General features: G+C 37.2%; 1 protein-coding gene across 1 annotated transcript; it reads left to right on the forward strand.

The window, feature by feature from the left end:
- Window positions 1–720: 720 nt before the first annotated feature.
- TXNRD1 (thioredoxin reductase 1) lies at window positions 721–24,067 on the forward strand. The gene is made up of 14 exons (XM_058805073.1): window positions 721–775; window positions 2,937–3,062; window positions 6,130–6,202; window positions 6,319–6,438; window positions 7,225–7,367; window positions 7,497–7,612; window positions 8,968–9,193; window positions 11,229–11,321; window positions 13,031–13,107; window positions 14,722–14,878; window positions 16,913–17,020; window positions 18,386–18,481; window positions 20,574–20,708; window positions 23,839–24,067. The coding sequence occupies exons 2-14, from the start codon at window positions 2,970–2,972 to the stop codon at window positions 23,899–23,901; spliced, it is 1,500 nt and encodes a 499-aa protein (XP_058661056.1). The 5' UTR covers window positions 721–775; window positions 2,937–2,969; the 3' UTR covers window positions 23,902–24,067.
- The last annotated feature ends 727 nt before the right edge of the window (window positions 24,068–24,794 follow it).

The raw sequence follows: 24,794 nt of genomic DNA on the forward strand, positions 1-24,794 counted from the left end.
GGTTATGTGGAGGAAGGCAGAGCTGATAATTCATTTCAATCCACGTTTTTCTTTTCCAATACCACATCAAATAAAGTTTCACTGTGTGTAAATATGATTTTTTTTCTTTTCACTAATATGCTTAAACTTCTATATTGGGTATACATATATATATATAAGCACTCTGTTATGACCAGTGGGAACACTGATCTTTCCCAGCCTTTTTATCAATACATTGAACTGAAAGAAGTTTCCAGGCAATTAATTGCAGGAGAAAACTAAAAACTTTTAATTAAGTTTAAAAAGTATGAGACTTTACATGTCACTTTCTGGGCAAGAAAGATAAAGATTATCATGTTCTTCTAAGACTGAAGTTTCAGGCTTAGTCACAGGAAATATGATTTCCTTGCTTTGATGCAGTCATGTTGTTAGATTTGCCAAAAGTTCTGAAATCGCAGCCAACTCTTTTTTGGGATTTTATTCAGCAGGAAAATATTGCAAGTCATCCTAACATTGCAAATGAGTCATGAGTCACCTTAGGAAACTCTCCCCTGGGACAGACATGCCACAGATGAGGAAGTGATGAAGCTGCCAGGCCACACCCCCAGATAATTTCTCTCGAGGAGCACAACACTCATAAAAGACATCTCTCCAGACACTACGTTATTTTATCCTTGATTTCACAGGGGGAGCCCTGAAGCTGCAAGAAGGGCAGCACGAAGCAGCAGCAGAAACTTCCCAGCCCGTTGTTTCGGCACAGGAGAAGCAAACAGGAGATCATGAGAGAACTTTAAAGGTAGGGGGAGGTACCTTTCAAAGTCTGTAATTTTTGACATTGAAAAATAATCAGTGCATAGAATTTATTGTACAATCTGTAGTTCATGGGTGAGAGAGTAGAGAGTTCATCTCTACTCTTCAGTAGAGATGATCTGTTCTCAGGATAGGATCATGGCATGAAGAATTTCCCCCAGTAAATGGGATGTGGAGCTTGTCAAGAGCCTGGCTGCTTTGAAGCAGGGTTTGGGAGGAAGAGAGGAAGCTTGTAATCTACTTTGTCTAATCTAAGCTTTTAATATATTTTCATGAAGAGCTATTATGAAGAATTAATGAGAAATGAACCAAACAGTAGGAAATAAAAGCTGAAGTTTCACAATCGATGTGAAAACAAAGCATTTTTAAAAGGAGAAAAAAAAAGTAGCATGATAAAAGTAGTCTAAGCAAATGAGTAGTTGGTGTGGTTTCCTTCTGTTCATCATCAAGATACCATTTTTGGTAGCTGGGTCTGATGACTGTGGGGGAGTTAGTCTCCCCTTATATGGCACACTGTCCTGTTTCCACTAAGCTAGCAAGGTGTGCTTTGAAAAGGCACCCTTTCTCTGATTTTATATCTCTAAATACAAATGAAGTGAAGCTGCATATCACAGTACAATACATGCCCCTCTGCTCTTATTGTGGTAGGAAGTTTGATCCTGGCTAATGGCAGTGTTAGCGAAATAGAAAAAAGGGAATCAAGCGCAAAGCAGGTTCAGTGGCAGGGGTGGTGGAGCAGGAGGAAAAGAGGAAGGAGAATGAGGTATTTTTGGATGTCTTCACAGTGGTCTCAGGTGTTTTCTAGGTTTTCTGTCTACTGTTAACATGCTGCCTGGGGTTATGAAATACTACTACAATCTAACTTTGTGCAGACAGATATGCAGCCTGAATTTCTCCTGGCATTGCTGTGTAATTCATCTAAGCAGGAGGGGATTTTTGTCAGTGGGATGGCTGCACTGGCAGCAGTCAGTAGAGCAGACCAAGTTATAGAGAGGGACTAATCAAACCTCAGAGGAGGGTGATGGAGAGGGAATAACCTCTGAGGAGGCAACAGTAGAATGGGCTGTTTAATGCAAAACAAAATCAGGATGAAAAGACAAGGGAAACTTTTTGGGCTCTCCTCTTTCCTTTGATTTGCCACAGCTATTCCAGTAGTACCGAATCAAGTCCTACCAAGCTAGACAGACATAAACACATATTTGTAAAGTGGCAAAGTATGGGTTTCTTAGTTGATGTGTTGGGTCTTAAAAGTTTTTTCATTACTTTAGTTGATGCTCACTGATTTACATCAGCTAAGGAATCTGATTTTTACTCACTCCAGGTCTTGTCCTGCAATTTGAGAGGCATTGAGAATTTTGCCAGAACTCCAAAGGCTTGAAGGTCTGAAGCCCTAATAAATTGGAGTTTCACAAATGAAGTATAAAGGCTCATTTTAGAAAGTGTATATGAAGAGAGTGCCTTGTTTGTGGCATAAACTGCCAAAATGCATTTTAGGACTAATGGGTAGTTTTTCTGTGGTAGTGATTTCTGTGATTAAAAAAATAAGTCTTTTGTGAAACCATAGTGGTCACACTTAATCCATTTAATGCAAAAGTTGTGCTAAACCAAAGAGATGATAAACACTGGCATATTACAAAAATACAGATTTCAGACATGGTTTTCTTCATTCAGTTCTGTTCATTCAGTTAGTAAGGCTGGTAATTATTGAGGATTAGTACAGTGCTGCACAGGATTTTTGTATTTTCCTACAAACATACGCATGAGGAGGAGAAAAACACTAATTAGGGAAGTCCAGGGCAGATGAAAAGAATAAAATAAATTAATCGAATGCTTGTGTCAGCACTTATGTATCGTGGTATACAGTATGAGGAGGCTCTAGGGTTGCATTGTTGTGGGAAACTAAGTTCTGCAAGGAAGCCCAAGTGCTCCAATGAACAAGAAAATATATAGTTCAGTATCTGACAGGTATAGAGCTATTCATAGATGGATTAGAAAGATGAATTTGAAAGCTAATTAAAAGCAGAGCTCAGAAAATTCTGATGCAATTATGTTCTCTTATCACAATATTTGCAACTGAAAATACTAATTTATGACTACTGTAGGTAATGTTTCAATATTCCCTAATACTTTTTGTTTTTTCTGTTCAGGCACATAAGGAAGAAGAAAATCCTCAGAAGACAATGGAAGTGAATGGGTTTATGCCGGTGCCAGATTCCTATGACTATGATCTCATTGTCATCGGTGGAGGCTCAGGAGGTCTGGCAGCTGCCAAGGTATGAGGAGGAAAATACACATTTATACTTTCCTAGTAAGTAGATGGGTGACATCCCCAGTGTCTTGGCTTTGGTATCTTTAACACTGTAGGGGCATAACATTTTTGTTTGATCGGTGAAATTTCTTTCACTATTTCACTTTTTCACCATTTTGGTTTGTTCCAATTATTCAATATTCTTTTCTTTATGTTCTGAAGATGGAAAACATGGTATACTCCTTAATATTCCCTAAAACTCCTTACTAGAATTAAACTTGGTCCCCATTTATGGGAGATGATGCTGCTGGAAAACAGCAAGTAAATATCTTAATAGTTTTAGTAGTTGAATTTAAACTCAACTCAACAATGAAAAGGTTCTATTCAAAATTACCATAAGGAGGTATCTACTTTTGTATAGAAGTAGTATCTTTTCAGACACAGTTGTGTATCTTGTTTTAATTCTTGGCAATGGGAGAGATTCTGTAATTTTTGAGCTTACATAGTAGCATAAATTGAGATTTTGCCTATACTTGAGCTATGGTCTCACCCTTCCTTTCCAGGGTCTGGTGTTTCCTTCCTGTAGCCAGATGAATTATGGAGTTTTGTTAGGAAATTGCTATTAGAAGCATATCTAGAATTAAATAAAATTTTTAAAAGCTGGTACAAAATACACCAGCTGTTAGAGCTGTCATAATCCCAAATATTCTAAACTTGAAGAAATTTAGTGTAAGTTAGCAACTCTCCTTTACATCAGTAGTCAGGCACATGGTGTTTCTTCCGTCTATGGTAGGATTAGCTATTTAGAAGTGAATTGAGCATCCCTGTGAATAAAATTACTTTGTTGTTCAAGACCTGGAGCTGGATTATTCCTCCATTTGGGAGCATTTCTTTTGTTCTTGAGAAGTGGAGGAGGTCATGCACAGTGAAAGAAAATAAGGAGAAAATATTTCAGAATAGTGTTGAATTCACAGTGAACCCTGGTCCCTTATAAGTACTTCTGTTATAATGGAAATATGCAGGGCTGAGTGATGGATTGTAGATCCATCTATTTTCATAGTTTACTGCTTTCCTGTGATAGGGGCGCTGTTGTCATGGTGTAGGATTGAGGACTGAAGGAAAGATCTATGAAAGTTCTAAGAACCACAAAGAGAACCAAGTCCTGATTTTCAGAGGATGGAGATGTTCTGGGTCAGGAGAGATTAACAAGAGTAAAATAGAGTTTGCAGTATTGCAAAATAGTTTGCAGTAATAAGAAGCCAGCAGTTGAATTTTCTATAAGAAGACTAACTGACACAGTGATGTTTATTGCATCATTTTTCAGTTGTAGAATAGAAAAAGTGTGCAGTAGGAAAATAAATTGCCTAATTCCTTCAACTCAGTATGTGAAGTATATTGATTCTCAGTGTTCTCAGCTGATTGTTTAGTAGAACAGAAGATGGTAGATCAATAAAGTCAACATCCCTATCAGTAGTAATGTATGTATTTCTAATCAGTTTAATAAAGTTGAAGTGAAACTGTTTTACACACATATACTTCTGACTTTTACTTAGATTGTTCAATTTTTAAAAAAATAATTCACTGACAGTGCTTTAAAATAACCAAACCAAAACAGAAAAAACCCAGCTACACAGCTCTCATACAAAGTTCCAGATACCTGCACTCAGGTTTGCAGCAGTTTACCCAGACTGATTAGATGTGTGTTTTCACTCTGAAACCTGCACCTTTGTGTGCACATCTCCCTCTCTACATTGTGCCCAGATCTTGTTCCTTTGGAGGCCATTCTCCACAGGGAATGCAAACACTGTCAGGCTGACTTGGTACAACTCAGCTACAGACTCAGAATGGTGCAAGGCCCCTCCTCTCAGCTCACACAGAATAGCTCCCTAAGCAGCCTTGCTGCATTCCCACAGCACTGCACTGAGCCCTGAAAGGTTTGAGAGCCTACAGGGCAGGTTTGTGGCTGTGGGCAGATCACTCAGCCCACTCAGAAATGGTTATATCTGTGTATGATCTCCACCAAGGTGGCGATGCAATGCTGTGTTGTGTTATGTGAGCATGTAGTTAAAGGGAAGCTTGGGAATCCATGCATTCTGCTTAGCTAACCCTGCTTAAGGCTCTTTGGAGCAGTGCTTAAGAGTTGTCGTCATAAAGGAGATTTAATGACGCGTCTCAGTCCCTAAGTGCCTTTCTGAGGAACTTTCTCAGAGGTGCTGCTAATGGATAGGAATTAGCTTCTTGGCCAGACTAGATCTTCATTGAAAGTGGAAATCCAGTACAGCAATATTTTCTGAAAGTGTCTACAGCCTGTGTTATTTGTAGTGTGATTTGCATTTTGCAAATAAGTAAGATTCATTTAAAATTGAAATTCTGATTGTCAAATTTTGGATTAACAAGTATTACCGGTAACAGAATGCTGAAAGCTGTCCAGCTCCTCCTAAACCAAACCCAAGGCCTGCTCATGTAGTTGTTACTGCTCACATGTCTAAGAATTTATCATATGATGCCAGCATAGTTGTGACTACTGCAAGTAGCAAAATTATTTTGCTTCATCTTATGGGATAGTTCTCAGTATCATTTACAGGCATTAATTGTAGATTTGCTAGTGAAACTTAGGGGGAATATAGGATCATAGAGTCATTAAGGCTGTCATGCTTGGCCATATGACTGGTTGTGTCATTTTATGATGTGTTTTCAAACAAATGCTGGAGAAACCATCTTTGAAGGGAAAACTGGATTAATTAGGAATCTGTTAAGTAGGTTAAAAGTAAATGGGTATGTTGGGAAATAGTCTGAACAAAGTGACAAGAAGGAGGAGTGAAGAGGAGGTTGGACTCACAGAATCTCCTGCGTATCAGCTGGTGCCATGTTGTTTTGTAGTAGGATGAATGCCTTTTTTTGCCTTTCAGCTTCTTTTTCCTACTGAATGCACAGGTGAATTCAGAAGATTAATGACTGTCTGCTCCCTTGCAAATCATTCACTGTTACTTAATTAAAAGTCACAAAGCTTTTCAGCAATGCATGATGTTATTGTCTGCTTCAAGTTTAACTTCTCATATTTAGCAATGTGTCTTATTTAATTTGTTTTGCAGGAGGCTGCCAAATATGAAAAGAAAGTGATGGTGCTGGACTTTGTCATGCCTACACCTCAGGGAAGCTCGTGGGGTAAATTTCTCTTCATTGCAATCCTGTTATAAAGGAGCTTTGCTCAGAGACTCTTATTTTCATGTTTGAAATCTACTACACTGATGTGAAAACCACATTCTGTTCCTTTCTTTCAGGTCTTGGAGGAACATGTGTAAATGTGGGCTGTATACCTAAAAAATTGATGCACCAGGCAGCTTTACTGGGACAAGCCTTGCAAGATTCACGCAAATTTGGGTGGCAGTTTACAGAAGAAGGTAAAGAAGGACACTTTTTCCAGTTTTGTCATTTGCACTGAAAATCCTGAGGTGCTTCATAATCAGGAGCACGTTGCACTGCAGCATATGTTGGCTTTAACAATGTGAGGTAACTTTGGAGAGCTTACACATAAATTGAAGTGCTTTTCAAGTCTAAAGCCATGGGGCTTATTGCTTCCATGTTTTCTATGTTTGTTAATAGCTCCTGATCATGTTAGTAATTGATGAGACTGTTGTATGAAAAAAAACAGTAAGGTGCTCTTCCAAAACATCTAAGGGAATACACCAGAATGTTGACTGACATAAACTTCTTATAGTTACAAGCAAGGATTTCCTTTCCCTAAGTGTCTATCACTACTGTGTAAGAAGATGGATTTTACTTTTTATTATCTCTGATGTGCATGGTTATGGGATTATGATTTATTTAGGCTGCAGTCCTGTTTTTGGAAGCATGCAGAGGCACCTCTCAGACATGCATTGTCTTCATTTGTTGAGCAATGTCACCTCTTACAGCTGTAAATATATATTTGTCAATATAAAACTGTCAATAATTCAGTAAGTCTTAATTTTCAATGTTTTAAGTCATACCTATTGCACTGTGACCTCTCATGTTATCTTTGAATATAATTCTTTGAATTTCAGTAGCTTTACCCTGAAATAAAACAGAAGTAAGACAAACCCAGGAAGACTGGGTCATGAAAATAATCTCTTTGAGAATAGCAATTTTGTTGTGGAAAAAGAAAAACTCAGACTAAAAGGTGAACCTTCCTCTTTTGTTGCTGACAGTCAAACACAACTGGATGATCATGACAGAATCTGTTCAGAATTACATTGGTTCACTGAACTGGGGCTATCGGGTTGCCCTGAGAGACAAGAAGGTCACATATGAGAATGCATATGGAGAATTTGTCGGGCCACACACAATTAAGGTACATCATAATCATTCTTTGCTGTGTCTTCCTGTAGTGCTGTCTGAATAGAGATACTTCTCAAATAGAATAATTTTTCCTGTGGTGGGATTGTAAAACGCTCACTTTGCACAAATACTTTATATGCAGGCAACGAATAAAAAGGGAGTTGAGAAGCTGTACACAGCTGAGACATTTATCATTGCCACTGGTGAACGACCACGCTACCTGGGTATACCTGGAGACAAAGAATATTGCATTACCAGGTAAAAACAGGGAGGAATACAAAGTCATTCCTTGTGTGTAAATATTTCCCCATACTGAGAAGCACAGTCTACTTGAAAGAAAACTCTGTACTTAGATATTAGGGAAAGTGGGAATAGCATAGGTGCTGATGTTATGAAGTTGGTAGGAATCTGTCCTCATGCATTAGGGCAGTCTTGAAATTCAGCACAATTTTTTTCCCAGCTACTCAGTGAAGATAATTCAGTTTTGGAAAAAACTGGTTTTGAGTGTCTGGTTAATTGCTAATGCCAAGCAAAAATGTTATATGAAGATTAAATGTGTTTTCATATCAGAGTATCTTTTAAGTTATTTGCTGTAGTAACAGAGGTTGGAATTACAGGCTGGCAAACCTATACCAGTGAAATAAATAAGTGGCACAATTCCTCTGAAACCAAAACACCAAGTGGTGTGCTTCCCTTTTAATAAGTGGTAATGAAATTAAAGATGACAGATAATACAGCTGTAAAGTGGTGCTTTAAAGTAGCTTCAAGATGGAGGACTGAGAAATCCCAGAGTTAGACTATCAGATTGAGGCTATCTGTGTAATCTTCATTGAGTTCCTTGGGGTATAGGAGCTATGCCACAGCCTTTAATTGCATAATCACATTTTATTACATCACGCTGAGAAAGGGACACTTATTTTAGAGTGAAATATCCACAGAATTGTACTGTCAGACACTAAGTGTGTAAATGTGGTGCCTCCATGAGTCCTGGCTCTGTCGAGAAGCCCTAGTTTTATAGCCTAGGTCCAAAGTGTGGTAGAACTGATGTAGCTTGATGAAGCATGTTAGAAAGCATGAAAGAAATGATAAGCAGACAAAGGAGCATGTTTTCCATAATTTCATACTTCTATCTTTGCCTGTTACTATTGTTGTGTATATATCTGGCACTGTGTCTAATGCTTCAGCAAAATGATAAGTCTTCAAAGTGATGATGGTATTTTATCTTAAAGCTGAACCCCTTCCACTTTTAGTTCTCGGGAGTTAAATTTGCTGCAAAATATTTAAAGCAAGATTTAGAGGGGAAATAAACACCTACCTTTTTCAACAATTTGTCCTAAATTTCTGTTAAAAAAAACTCTCCACATTTTTGTGGTGATTCAGAATTTTCATACTCCTTTTTTTTGTATGTGTACTCCTAAATATAGCTTTTTCATCTGTCATACACTGGTTTTGTATTCCAGATGAACTCCCAAAAAATTAGGCAGGGTGTTTTTTGTGAACAGGGAAAGGAATAAAGTTCTATTCTTACAGAAAAAAATTATATAAATATAAAGCACACTACATTTTTCTGACTGCCTCTAATTTCCTTATTCCTCTTTTTTTTTTTTTTCCAGTGATGACCTTTTCTCTCTGCCTTACTGTCCAGGGAGAACCCTGGTGGTTGGAGCTTCCTATGTTGCCTTAGAGTGTGCAGGATTTCTTGCAGGCCTTGGATTAGATGTCACTGTAATGGTGAGATCCATTCTCTTAAGAGGATTTGACCAGGACATGGCAAACAGAATTGGTGAATATATGAAAGAACATGGAGTCAACTTCATTAGGGAGTTTGTGCCAATCAAGGTAGGCTCAAAGTGACTACAATTGATTGGGATGTACCCATCATAGTGTTTTAAGATGTAAATTATTTCAGTTAATACAAAAGTTGAACTTTCATTACAGTATCTGCTGTGACATAGAATGGGTTAATTTTTGTTTTAAACCAACTCCATGAAACTTAATTAATTGAACTAATTAATCTTAATATGAAAATTTTATGAGATTATGAAATTCACTGTTTTTATCAGAATTAGTTAGGTTAGTTTATGTTACACAGAAAATGTTACACCTGCTTATCCTGGTTCTTCTTGCAGGCCCATAATTAAGCAGATACATAATTTCCTCGAAGATCAGGGCCCAGTGCATCAAAAACAATTCAATTTTTCATTGCCAATTTTCAAATTTTCAGCCAGCAAATTCTGTTTATATGCTGAGGATTAGTCGACTATCCAGAAAAGTAAATGGTCTTTAGAAGTATCATCTGTATAATTTACTTGGCAGAGTCCTTAAATACTTGCTCAATTTTTGTTGAGTTCAGTAAGAGTACTCATGCAGCTACTTACATATATTTATAGGTACGTGTGTAGGTAAATTCAGGTTAAATTTAAACCAAATTAGGAGTTCTGGAGCTTTTCTAATTTTCCAATGGAAAATTGACCTATCAAAGACTTAAGAGGGTGCTAACAGTATTTTTTTTATGTTTTTTTCACCATAGTCCTTACTTATTTTGACATAGCAAATCATGTGTTAAGCAATTTCAATTTGGTGTTAAACCAGTGTGCTGCTGATTTTAACACTTTGGGGTTTAAAATTCAGTGAAGACTGTTCATTTCCATTCTTAGCAGTATCAATAGCAGCTTTAAAAATGCTCTTGCCAGTTGGTACTGTGAGTCTGAGCATCTCTCACAGAATGAGAGTTGCTGTAAGAAGACAAAATGGATCTTTCCAGGAACTTAGTTTTTATGCAAGTTTTTGTTGCATAAATCCCATGCTGTATGAAAAGTAGGGATGATTATCTAGGTTTTGTTGCAGACATGGCCTTTTGTAAGCCCTAATGGGAAATGAGAAAGAGGGAAGCTGTGTTTAGAAGCAGATAATTTCAACTAAATGGCAAACAGGCTCCTCCAGACGCATCCTGTGATAAGCAGTTCATCACCACCATCACAAAAAGCACTTCTGTGTATTTTGCCCTGTCCTGTCATTATATGTCTTTGATTTCAATGGGAATAAAATATTTGGCCCTGTTTCTGATTGAGAATATCCTTCAGCTTAAGTTGCTTGGTAGGTTTTTAGCAGGTTTTCTCATCTCTTTCAGACATTGTGTTTGAAGTTATGCATGTTGTGCTTATTAAAACCCTTTGTTGGGACTTTTGAAGGTAGAAGTTGAATTATTATAAATAACGTTGCCTTTGAATAGGAGCAGTTTAGCACAGTGATCCTTTAAGGTTGGTAGGATGGCACAGTTGGCTTTTCTAAATATAAATAATGGACAGAAATAAAATCTTTATCAGAAACTTTGCTCTTTCTGCCTCTAAATATTGAACATGAAGTAGGAACAAGGGTGTTGTTGAAAAGTACCTTTTCATCTGTAGGATGAACACTAAAATTTCCCAGAATTATGTTAAGTGTTGCACACTTACATGTCTGTTGTATGTACTGATGAGGCTTTTCTATGACAGTAGCTTCCCATGGGTGGAGGGAATGATGCCAGCACTTAGAGAAAATGTCTGATGGTGTTTCCTTCCTACTTGTGTCCTCTGTCCCCACAGGAATGAGGGCATATGTCCCCAGGTCATGTGATGGACTTGGACAAGAACTTAACCATGAGACCACTTTTAAAAACAGAAATGACATTTTGTTTTCTTGGTCATAAAAATAAATGTAGGGACATAAAAAACCACATTAAAATATGCAAGTAGAAATGTAAAGAATTTTTAGAGTGCCTTATTTTAGATCATGGTTAAAACTCTCTCAATGATATTTGGTGGGAAAACATAGATTGGTATATTTTTATATGAAACTTTTTTTTTTACCCTATCCAATCCCCAAATTGTTGTAGGTTGAGCGGGTTGAGGAAGGAACTCCTGGAATACTGAAAGTTACAGCCAAATCCACAACAGGGAATCAAATAATTGAAGTGGAATACAATACTGTGAGTCCTGTCTGTATGCATGAAGCATGTGAAATAGTCTTCCATTAAATGTTGATATTTTGTGGGGTGTTTTTATCCACACATTAGATTTTTAAAAATTATTTTAGTCATTACAATATGCTAATTGCACACACTCAGCAGGTAATTAATCTGGAAATAAAAGTCCCCAAATCAATGGTTATTTTGCCTTGGCAAATCAGTTTGCATGCTTTTGAAACCTATTTCTTAGCTTAGGGGTGTAGATGAGCTTGGTCCTGTGGAATCAGTTGCAGGATTTTTTCCCTGTGAGATATTTGTAATAAATTATAAGTAATGATTTATAATAGCTTTCATAGTGATTAGGGCATGTTTTGTTGTTAGCACAAAACAATGGTCAGTACAGGAGTTAAACAAATGCATGACATGTCATCTCAAGACCTGTTCTTGACAATCTTCACAAACACAGCAAATGCCCTGTGGCAAGTCAGTCAGGAAACGTCGTTACACACTTAAGACAGTAAAATTGTAGCGTGCAGGCATGGTATTGTATGTTTGATTGACTGTTTCCATCACACCTCACTCCACTCATTTTCATCGGCCTTGATGCTGAAAGGAGAAAAAAAAATTGTGAATAGAGTATTTGGAACCACACAGAATGCATAAGACAGGCCTTTGCCAGCCTGGGACTTCAGACTGCAAATACTGTGTGCCAGTGACCTTGTTTAGCTGTACAGTGCATCAGTCATCCCCTATAAAGGACACACAGTGCATCTGGGAGCCAATACTGTGAGAAAGTTTAACAATGACAGCAGAGCTGTTTTACAGGATTGTAATACTGGGGTTTTTCTAGTCCATAATAGTGAAAGCTTATTAGGAAGGAAATCAATTCCATCCTTTTATTAACGAAACTTCTGGTTTCTTTTTGCTACATCGTCATTGAAATGCTGTCACTCCTCATAGAGCTGAGAGCTGTGTGTGCTGCATTATAAGACCTTCAGCTCTAAAGATGTGGTGTGTTTGATCATCTGTAAGACTTGAAGGAGATCTTGGGATTCCTTCGGGACAGTTCTTAGTTGTCATATGAAAAGCATTGTTAGTTATCCAGGCAGTTGTCCAAGACTACAAAGCATGTAGCAATTTTCCTTGTGATAGTAGAAGTTGGAACACGATTTATTAAGTTAGCAGAGTTGATAGGATGGGATTTCAGCCTTGACAAATGTTCAAACAAATAATATTAAAAAAATAATATTCTTTGAGAGTGCTTGACTGAGAGCCTATATAAGTAAATTATATTTTCAGATAAAAAATATTATTTTATGATATTTTTATTTGCTTAAGCATCTGAGTTTCTTTCTTAAAGAGCCCTTTCCTTATGGAGCATTTTGATGTCACTTGCTCTGGTAAGGATTCGGGATAATATCTTGGTGTAAAACTGTAAGGAAATAAAGAATCTGTCCCTAACTGATTGGTTTAGAATATTCTTGGAGTATTCCTCAAGGGAAAGCTATTTGCCTGTTTTTAATATTAGCATTAAAACCTGGTATTGTTAGGTCATGGTGGTAACATGGCTTGTCATAAACTCTATGAATGTACAATGGATAACAAATGTATTCACCTTACTGTGACCAAGCTTTAGATACTAATCTCTAGTGTATATATAGAAGATAATAGCCAAAGAAAATGCACTTTTGGGTTTCTAAAAATCAGTCATGTGCATTGCTGTTTCGCAGATGCTGCTGGCAGTTGGACGAGATCCATGCACAAGAAAAATTGGTTTGGACAAAGTTGGAGTGAATATCAATGAAAGGTAAGGACGGATGTCTGTGTACCACTCACTGCTGAGTTTGTGTCATGTGCTGCCACAATGGTAGTAGTGCAGAGACACCCAAATCTTTGAGGAAAAATTTGGTTTTTGTTTCTGTACACTTGGATGGGAGAACATGTAGCAGATAGCTGCATTTTCTCCCATGGTACTGCTACATTTGCTTTTTTGTTGCTGAAATGTCAGTTTCTAATTCCTGGGAGAAAAAAAGTGTCTATTTCATTCTTTCTAGATTTACAGGTCCATCTTAGCTTATTCCAGCCACAGGGTTTTCTAGGATCTGTCAGTTGTTCCTTATACTCTCTTTTTCTCATCTTCTTGCTTTTATCACCTCTTGGAACAAAAATCTGTTCATTCATACAGGCTTTTAGAACAGTGAGTTGTGTTCAAATTTTAATGTAAAAGCTACTATATGTTATTTTGAAAGATAAGGTTCAAGTAGCATTCCTTAAACTCTCACATGAAATTCTTGATGTGTTTTAGGTTTTGGAGGGTTTTACTTCTTGGCTTTAATCAACCCTTGGATACAATCTGTGTCTTCTATAGAAGAGTACTTGATGTTAAATGTAGTGAGGTTGTTGTACCAGGGAGTGGAGCTATCAGTAACGTTTTCAATATTGGTAACTAAAACATCTTGCAGGAATGTGGGTCCTCAGAGATCTTCCCTTTGAAGTGAAAACAAGGGACCATGACCCTGACCAATGCAGAGTATTTATATATGAATGCAGCAACTGATGTTGTCAAGGGGCACAATGTGATATTCCAAATAAGTGGAAATTTTGGTCCACTCAAAATTGGCAGATCCATGTTGGTTTGTAGAACAGTACACATCTTTCTGATGTCAGGACACCTATTACTAGCTTAATAGAATGAACTATAAAGATATTAGCATAAACTGTATAATTTTTAGTGAGTGCAAAATTGAGGAAGTTGGATTTTTAATATGGGAATTGCTGCTGGTTTCTCAAGTAACTGTGTTTCTGTGTCTGTCTGATTAGGTTTCCCTGTTACATGTGTTTCCTGGGGTGATTACTGCACTATTTCATTTATTGATGAAGTAGGAAATATTAATAATTAAAAACTTCCATTAGCTCAGTGCACTTACATCTAAAAAGCTTGCTGTCTGTTCCTTAGGTAGGGTATGTACCAGCTTGACTTGTTTCTGTGTAGAAGCCTGAAAAATAAGTTTCTGTAAAAAGCTTCAGCCACTGGACTGAAATTTCAGTAGTGGAAAAATTGTTTTGTCCTACAAAAGGAGTGGGAAAATGTCTCTTCCTGTCATTCCTGAAAGTTGCCAGTACACAGTTCAGCTGGTGGTAGAAGGTGTTTCAGGAGGAGGTTTATGCTTCACCTCAGTGATTCAGGAGATGAATTGCGGCTTCTGAAGCTACCTCCTTGTCCAGTGTGTGAATTTCTGTAGTTTTGGTCAAATTTGCCCTATTTTATATTCCTGCCCAAGACTGTAAGTTTATGAATATGAATTCTTCATACTTCACATACAAGTCTTTCTCTTAAAGCTAAGGGGCCTGCAAGGTTATTTACACCTCCAGCCTTCACAGCAGAAGACTTGGATCTTTTTCTTGTTAATTCCAATTGCAGAACAGGAAAAATTCCTGTCAATGATGAGGAGCAGACAAATGTTCCGTATATCTATGCTGTTGGAGATATCCTGCAGGACAAGCTGGAACTCACACCGGTGGCAATCCAGGCAGGAAGGTTGGTAGTTCAGAGGCTTTATGCTGGGACAACCACTAAGGTAAGGAACCAGTCTGCTTGCTTGTGGAAAACCCAGTAGAATTTTAAGGATTAGCTTTGATGATCATTTTAATTTTCCCCTGGCAAAGATATTACTGCAGATGTGTTTGGCTAATTGTGTAGGATGAAATTAATACCTTGTGGATTAAGCAGTAGTATCTTTTTTTACTATTAAGAGGGTTTAGTTTTCTCTCAAAGTACAATGATAATGAAATTACAGAGATCATTTAACTTGTTTTCAATTCTACTGCCTTCCTTAAAAGTCATCATTCTTTCCCATCCTGTTAAATGCTTTAACACCAATTCAAAGGCAGTTTGCTGAACCTACCTACGGTCCCTAAATAGAGTGGAATAGGAGTTTGTGATCTTAATTTTCAGTCTTATTTTAATGATTTTTTTTCGTTTCTCATCTGTATGTTTTCAGTGTAATATGCAGTCCCAATTGTAGTTGAATGTGGACACAAAGGAAGATGACATGTACCAGTAACTCAGCACATGTTTATACCTGAGTAGTTGAATTAATGGATTCAGTGTTCATGTTTTGTACTAGTGCAGTTCTGGGTTTCAGCCAGGTTATGGTTTTTCAAATGGGAGTAATGTGGGTACTCATTTACACCTTATGTTTAAACCAGAAGGAAAGGAGAGTGTCTTTAAAGAACTGTTACACTGATATGGGTACTTGTCTTACCTTCATAACCATATGGCATGACCATAAAGGTTTATCCCTTTCAGAGCCTGCTGTATTCATAGCAAGTTCAACTATCAGCCAGATTTAGAGCATGATCGAGTTGTTTGTCTTACATTGGCAGTAACAGAACCCTGAATCAGTGCACATAATGTCATTGAAATAGCCAGACAAGGTTTAAGAAACTGTAGCAGAAGCCAGATTTTTTTATTGCTGCAATGCTATGGATATGTCTTAATTTACATTTTATGCTAGATAAGTCTGTCAAGGTACAAAAATTGCCATGCTGCCAAAGGAAGGATTCTTATTCAGTGAATCCAAGAAATGAGTAACTACTTTAAAAAAATGGGAGTGTGGCTCATACTACCTTTGTAACAAATCTGGAGAAGGTGATTGAAATATAATGAGGTGTTATGGATAGGTGGGGCAAGAACAGTAGTCAGCACCTTAGTTGATCCCCAGTCACAAAGGAAATTAATTAGAGTTGAAATATGTAGAAAATAAAATTGCTAGACATGAAATAGAGCTGACTGGCCTGCTAGTCTGCTATAGCAGAATTACTCATTTGGTGTATATGGGAAGAGCAGAGTATGTTTGTTTATGTTGAGTCTCGTGAAAGCTTTTGACACTGCCTCCATAACATTGTCATGGACAAAGGGATGAATTGCAGGCTGGGTAAGTGGGCAGTGAGGTGGGTTGAAAACTGGCTGAACAGACAAGCTTAAAGGCTCAGCATTCCAAAGACCAGCTGAAGGCCAGTCCCTGGTGGTGTGCCACAGGCTTGGACTTGGTTCCAGTGCTAATGGATTTAACAGCTAATGGATCTGGATGCTGAGAACAATGCTCAGGAAGTTTGGAGATGATACAAAACTGGGAGAAGTGACAAGTTTTCACTGTCCCCCCAGATGGTTGTACTACATGTCATTGGTTTTTTGGCATCACCTAGGCCACAGCTGATGAAAAATGAGTTTTGAATGGTAGTGGTGCCCTTGCAGCATCTCCAACTAAAAATAGTATGCTTCCTAGAAGTGGTTGAACAGGTAACTTTTATGTCCAGTTTGGCCTGTGATCTGGTATATTTGTTAAATAGGGCACTGAATTTCCTTTTCCATTTAATCAATGCCTACTAATGTTTGAGTGGCTTTAAGCTGTCTTTTTTTTTTCTTGCTCTAATTAGCACCTCTGTAATGAACAAACAAAAAACTGTACCTTAATTTAAGACAATTAAAAGAAAAAAGAGCTTTCAGAATTGTGAATAATCAAGCTTTTCTTGCTGTATTTCAGACTACTGTATGCTGATTTTATTACTGATGTTGTGTGGGTTTTCATTTTATTTTGAATGCCATACAGTGTGACTATGTGAATGTTCCAACTACTGTATTTACTCCTTTGGAGTATGGAGCCTGTGGGTACTCTGAAGAGACCGCAGTGGAGAAATTTGGGGAGGAAAACATTGAGGTAAATGCCTTAATTTCACCTGGGTTTTATTTTTCCAATTTGTAATTTAAAATAATATTAAGAGTAAATTAAAACAGCATTTTGTGCTCTGATGTAAGGACGGAGGTGACTAGGTACATGTTTTGTCTTCCTTGGCTGTTCCTAGACATGTTATAAAAATAATCTTCAATTCCAATAGCTCTAATTGCAGGTATGTTCTATTTTTGGCAAAAGGAGGCTTAAAGGTGGAATGTTTGGTTTAAAAAAAATTAGAAAAAGGGTTTGCATGTGTCTGAAAATACTTCAGGATAATTTTAAACTGGGTATATGCTGGAAACAATACACTGGTTTTAATGGCAAAGTGGAGCTGTTCTACCTACAGCATGGCAAATTTCTTACCATAGTGATTTTTACTTTATAAAGCCAAATGTTAGCTCATTTTCCTGTTTCCTTTGACTGTAAAAAGACGTATGTGCTTAATTATACTCATGTGAGTAATCCCTTTTCATTCCCTGGGATTGCTGGTCAAGAGTAAAATCAGACAAATACAAGCACTTAGTGTCTGAGGCTGTTCTTCCAAAATGCTATACTGACCACATTACAGAAAGCATGAGGGGAGGAAGTCTCACAATAAACTGAACTTTTATGTCCTGCAAATACCACCTGAGGAGCATTATTTACAGAAATAAGCAGGTAAGTGGTAGTGCGTGAAGTTGAGAACTTGTCCCCTCTTAGCTGACTTTTTCCGATTTGAACTGTGGAGGAAAATAAGTAAATAAAACTCAAAATAGCAGTGTGAAAAATACTGTAAACCTGACCACAGGGCAAAGTCTTAGACTCTTTTCTCCCTGCAAAGTTTGTATATACCCAGGCAAATTTTTGTTGTTGAGTGAAATTCTTGGTGTTATATGTGAAACACTGGACCGTTTATTCTTGAAAATGCACTTTTGATTTTGAAAGCATTTTATTTTTTAAAATATGCACACAGAAGCATTTGTGCTCTGGCTAAGTCCTCACTTAATGTATTCTGACCTCTTTATTGTGTCACCTTATTGGCTTTTGCAAGGTTTTTGCAAGCCTCAATAAGATTATTGAGTCACTTGTGATTTTGTAATTTAATAAGAACACGGTGAACTGTGTAATATTCTGGAAGTGTAATATTCTTATGGCTTCTCATTTTTAAATTATTGGATGTCACTAGTACTTGCTTTATAGAGACTTCTGTCTTTGGCATTCATTGAGGGAAAAGAGTATCATCATAATTTCAGATGTTCTAAATGCTGTGTACATAGCTCATTATTTAGGATAATCGGGCAGCTTTTGGAAGATCATGTTCTCTCCTTGGAAATTTTACGACTCTTTTTTTAACCTGTGTTTTATTTCTAGGTGTACCATAGTAATTTCTGGCCACTGGAGTGGACTGTACCATCCAGAGATAACAACAAATGCTATGCAAAGATAATTTGCAATACTCAAGATAATGTAAGTTATCCTTAACATAAGTTATTTCCTTCCTGGGAAAACAATATCTAAATGTTTATCATAAAACTGTTGATGACACAAGAGCTATAAATAGGTTGTTTTTAACAAATGAAAAGGAATTTAAATTTGCCTACCTTTTGAAGTGTAATAAATATTTATAGTGATGCATATTTCTGTGTATACAAAACCAATTCCCAGTAAAATACAAAATTCTGCCATTGTTATTTGTATATGATACTTCTTCCATATATATAAAATAAGAAGTAGAGATCTTTAAGACTGTTGATTAACTTTGAGAAGAGAGCAAATCAATGTAGGTAAAAAGGGTTAGAAATTTTATTGGTTTATTCTCTCTGCCCCAGACTTGGACATTCTCTACTGGGAGACTCTTCTCTCTGAAATTGAGGTCTCTCAGAAACTATCACAACTTGTAACCACTCCAAATTTGCATGTGTTCATAAAATTCTTGAGCTTGTTTTAACAGGATAATGTATCTTCCCTGCACAAATCCCATTTAGGATGATAATACCATGATTATCCTTGGACTAGGATCAAATTTCCTGGCCATGGAAATGTACAGTACCCGCTGAAGCAAAAGCAAAACTAGTAATTGGTTAGAAGAATTGGTGTGGCCATCTTAGAATGATCATGATCTGTTCAATAAACTGTAGTTGATGTTATTATTATTACTATAAATTATTATGAAGAGTAATATTCTATTAAAATATATTCCTGTTAAGATGGTAGCGTATCTGTCCTATGAGAAAAAACAAAACTAACTTAACTTATATTCATCTTTCTTAGATACAGATTTTTCTTTCTGCCGTCTTTCTAAGCATCTTGTCAAAATTTTGTAAAATTTGCACACCTGTCCATCTCCTCTTTCTGGAGGAGTTTGCAGTAGTGTGGAAGGTATTTTAGAGCCTTTAGCCATGCTCTAATCCAGAAATGCTCTAATTAAGAAAATGCAAAGATTTAATGGTGATTTAAAGTGTTTCGTTAATTTCTTTTCATTCTTTGTCTTGAAAACTTGAAATGTGTTTAAACATCTAGGTGTAGAGTTGAAAGTTACCCTGGAAAAAAAATAATAGTTCAGTAACTATTTAAATCTCTCATTGCCTTGGTTTCATTGCTATGGTTTTATTTTGACATATGTCAATATTTCTAAAGGAAAATTAAGATAATTCCATTTTACTTGTTACCTGATTAGAGCTTTTCTTATTTAAATAAACCCTGTGGTAAATCTCAGTCCTTAGATTTACTGAAAGAATAATAACCTTTCAGTAGTATTCACTATACCCAATATATGTGATATTTAGCAGGAAGAGCAGATAACTTTTGATACTCAACTGACCTATATCTATGCTCACCAAAAACTGATGAATTTCCTGAAGGCCACTAAAGCTCACAGCAAGTGATGTGCTAAATTTTCATGTTTCTCTCATTAAGAAACGCAGGTCAAGTCAGTACAGCTTGTTCTGCTGGATGTTTTCTGAGCGTGTATGTGCAGTGTAATGTGTTCTGCAATTGAACAGGAGTATAGAGAGGAAGAGTGTGAATGGTACCTTCCTTGTAACTGGATGGGTTTTTTGCCAGTCTCTTAAGTGTATTATCTCCCACTGAAAACCAACACTGCCACAAGAGTCATTGACAGTTCAGTTAGAATAGACTTCTTGCCATGTCTGGTTGGCCACAACTTCAGCTTGTGGTCCTTTTCTGTGAACAGCTGTCAAACTGAAAATTCTTCAACAGATACAGACCCTGTAGCCACCTACCGCAGGCCCTCATACTGGAAACCTTAATGCAGGGTGCTCACCTTTAGTTAGGCAAATGTTCTGTTGGCATGAGTGGAATAACTCACCTGAATAAAATCTCCTGAGTTCCTAGTTGAATCTTTGGAGAGAGAGAACTAAATTACGTGGCCACACATCTGTTGGTGCTAATTATAATTCATATTTTAGTGGTTACATTAATTTGTGATACATTTTGTGAGCTGATTAAATTATATACTCTGAATAAGAAAGCTTTACACGTTGTCTAAAGAGAACTGAATTCATGATTGTGCTTGCATTTGATTGTCTTTGACGTTTAGGAGAGAGTCATTGGCTTCCATGTCCTTGGTCCAAATGCTGGAGAGGTCACCCAAGGGTTTGCAGCTGCTATTAAATGTGGGTTGACAAAAGAACAGCTGGACAGCACTGTAGGAATTCATCCTATCTGTGCAGAGGTTTGTATACAAAGTCACCTCAGAGCCCAGCTTTCATGGCATTCTGGGGTAAGGTGTTAGAAATCTGAATAACGGAGCTCTGTTAAAGAGGTCCAAATTTGCAGGAAGGTGGGGGGAGGAAAGGAGAGGAAATTATCTGGTTTTATATTTAAAATTCTAACACTTAGGCTTAGTCTGTGATTTTTTAAATTGTTTTTTAAAAATTGTGTTCATTTGTGAAAAGTTTATGCCTTCCCTTAATCCAGTTCTCTCTCTACTGGGACGTATAGAATTTTTATCCTACTCAAGATTATGAAGGCTTCAAATACTATTTCTGCTAAAGCTAGATTAGTGCACCCAAAATAGGCTTACAAACTAGTGCTGGGAAAGGGGACCAGTTACATGACAATTTCTCTATTAAACTCCCTCCTCTTAAAGATCTCTTCTTTATCATGTAGGCTTTCAATTAAGGAAGCCACACAAATATTTCTACTTTTTATCTTGCTGTTCCTCTTGAATGAAGAGCTCAATTTTCTCTAGCAGGTGTGGAACAGCTCCTTCCAGATGTAAATCAGAGATTGATTTTAGTAGCATTAGGACCAGTTTATATTAGCTGAGGATCCCTGAAAGCTTTTTTATGACCTGTGTAAGTCTTCATACAGAGTCTCTGGTTGTGTTAGAAGTAAAGCAGTACAAGGGAGCACCAGAATGCTCCTCTGCAGAAGTGACATCCACCTCTCTTCTTTCCTACTTTCTAGGTGGTTTAGTAAAAGCAACGCAATAAGGACTTCATTAATGGACTGCTAGCAATCTAAATCCTCTACAAAGCATCCACAATATATTCTGTTCTTTGTAGTACCATTTAATGGTATTCTTGGAGGCCCTTGAAGAGGGCTAGCAGGTCCTTGTCTTCCCAGGGGGCCTGTGGAGGGGGATCTCTGAGGGCAGCATTCAAACCTGTGAACTGAAGTGGGGTATTAGCATATGCAGTGTGAAGAGAGGATGAGAGTCATAATTTATTCTGGACATCTGAGCTGCTAAAACAGAAACTGAATAGAGTGATGATTAGACATAATTCAGGGAGGTAATTTCAGATAATCAGATTTGTTTGAATGGGGGAGGAAGAAATTGGCTCAGGAAAAATATGCTATTTAAAAACTCCAGGAAACACTGATCATTTTTAGTGACAGTCTTCAAAAGGGTTTTTTATGCTTTTACTTAATTTAATCTCTTGAGCAGTAAATAAAAATCAAAGTGCAAGAGGGCACTCTTTGATTAGAAAAATGCTTGAAAACTGGGATTTGTGAGAAATGAGCATATTGGATTAATAGAATGATGGATAATATCACCGTTATCTTTGTTACATCCCTGTAAAAGTTAAAGAAAATGAAGTCTATTTGAACAGGAAGGACCAGTGTTACAGGGTCAAGTGCTGACATCTTCACTGTCACTAGTACTAATTAATTGCTGAGTCTCTTGTGAAACATGGTTTTATTCCACTTGAAGAAAACTTTAAGACTGAGGGTCCCATTTTCACTGTCTATGAATTAGAGCCAGATTTTCCTTCTCTTCTTGAAGCAGCATTTTCTTCAGCAGAAAACAGGAGCTCAGAATGGAATTTCTTGCAAGGTTGAGTGCAAATAACTGCAAGCACAGAACTGGTAGGACCTCAGCCCTACAGAGAATTACATCTCAGCCTCAACTGCACTGTGCTGCCTGAAATTCAGGGGGCTACTATTGATCATCTGTGATGAAGAGAAATTGTGTCCTGAAAGCTGGGGTGATTCTTCCGGGTAGCTAATGATGGCTTTCTAGCCATTGGATCTAAGGTTTTGTCTTCCCTTAAGTAAAAAACAAATTCTATCTAAAATACTTGTTTCAAACAATTTTCAAATTACTCCAGCTGGCTTACTAGGGAGCAGTGTGATCCCCTCCCGCACCTGGAGGTTGCAGTCTGGCCAGGAGGAAAGCAGATAAATTTTGTGGTTTTTAATCTTGGTCTTTTGAAATGAAATAACAATAAATGAAGACTCCCATATGTTGTCAGGCTGTGGATCAGAAATGAAGTCTACAAACCCCTCTCTCAAAACATGCACTATGTTTTAGATAAGTCACTGTTCTTATGCCATATACATTAGACATGCATTTGTCTTCCTGATTTGTGGATAATGCTTTATGTGCTTATAGAAAGTGGAAGAGGTTTATCATTTATTGATGTTGTCCTCTGAAGACCTGCTAGCAGTCCTAATGCAGCAAAACCACTTAAAGAAATATAAGTCTTTCTGATCCCCATTATCTTTAGATACTTCAATGTTATTTGTATAGCTGAAACATGTATGTACTATATTCTGTGCTAAGTTTATTCTTCCTGAGAGATAGCTCTGATGATAACTAATTATTGCAACTCTGGAACATTTAGATAACAGTGGTTTTGATTTCTGTTTTTCCTTTCTATATTGTATGTATGCAAAACAATGCAATTATTTGCATAGTAAAGTACCAGTATTAAGCAAATGTTTGTAGAATTAATTTTTCTTCCCAAATTCTGATCTGTTAATTTTACAATAATTATTTAGGAATAATATTTTTTTTAATGTGACTTAAAAGCAATAAAGACTGGTATTTTTCAAACTAGTTTTACTCAGTGTTCCCATAACTGTTGTCAAGAGGACACAGATACCAGACATAATGTCTTTATCCACAATCACTTCCATGTTTTTATAATGGCTAGAAAGGCACGAAGGCAAAATTCTCTCCAAATGCCCAGGTCTTGAGTTAACTTCACTTTCCCCAGCAAAGAAGTTTTCTTTGAGCCATAAAGACACTTATTCATTAGGTGTACTGGAGTCTATTATTGCTGAGCTTGTTCCCACTGTAAAAACTTGGGAGCATTAAGATGAGAAGTGGTATAAAGCCATGTGACTTCCTTAATTCTTTCTTTTCCACTGTAAAAGGAAGAACATAAGTTAAATGAAGAGAACAGAAGTAATTTGTGTGTGCTGTCTAATGACAAGGATTTTAAAAGTAGGACTTTCATTATTTTCTTACTTTAAGAATTGGCTCCGATTTTGAGCATCATGCCCAGTTTAATCTTCCAGGAAAAAATGTAAATTTAACCGTGCTGAGAATCTTCTTTCTTTTTTGTCTCAAGGTATTCACCACCCTGTCTGTGACTAAGCGTTCTGGTGAAAACACCACTGTGAGTGGATGCTGAGGTTAAATTCCCCCATAATTGCTATTGCCAGAGACTGATTTTCATCACAGTGTCTGACTCCTGCAATTCAGAAGATATTGGGAGAAATTGCCCTTGGACACCTGCAGAAATGTGTAGAGCTTAACCTGGACATTGCATCATCTTAGTGAGAAGAGCTCTGTGGGAGTTGGTTACTTGTGGTGCCTGGCTGGCAATTAGCAATACAATGGGAATCTGGACTGCTGAGTTGCTGATTAGCAGGGCATTTAATAAATGCCTTCATGAAGTCATAGCCTGAAGCCTGCATTATCTGGTGGGCAGTGATGGAAGAACTGCTAGCACAGCTGGAAAACAACTGTTTTGATTTGGCTTTATTCCTCTCTAGTTTCTTTCATGAACATTCCTTTCTAGTTCTTTCCAGAACAAAGAACTTCCCACCACAGAAAAATTCCTCCCAAGTTCAGGTAGTTGTATGAGATAAAACAGCTCCTTTGTTCTGGATCATGACACACAAATGCAAGGTCTCCTCATGAGCATACATTTTACCAGCTCACGTGCCTATAGAGGGCAAGTTCTACTTGTTTGATCATGAGGAAGAAAATAGCCTTGGAAAAAAGTTTAGTACCTGTCGCAGACATTTTTTCACAGAAATCCTTTCTTTCAGATTTCTGCATTTTCTGGGAAGCTGAGGGCCCCCAGAAAGAGAATGTAAACAATTGTTATCAGTTGCTGTGGAATGCAATGGGATGCACCTTGATTGGCTCATGTTTCTATGTTTATAATTAAGGACCAATCACAAGTGCAAGCTAGCGACAGAGTCCCTGGACACAACTTTGTTATAGATTCTTTCTTTCTATTCTTGGCCTAGCAAGCATCTGCAACTTCTCTCTTTATTCTATTTAGTATAGTCATAA

Source organism: Ammospiza caudacuta, chromosome 5 (assembly GCF_027887145.1).
Source record: "Ammospiza caudacuta isolate bAmmCau1 chromosome 5, bAmmCau1.pri, whole genome shotgun sequence".
NCBI classification, from domain to species: domain Eukaryota; kingdom Metazoa; phylum Chordata; class Aves; order Passeriformes; family Passerellidae; genus Ammospiza; species Ammospiza caudacuta.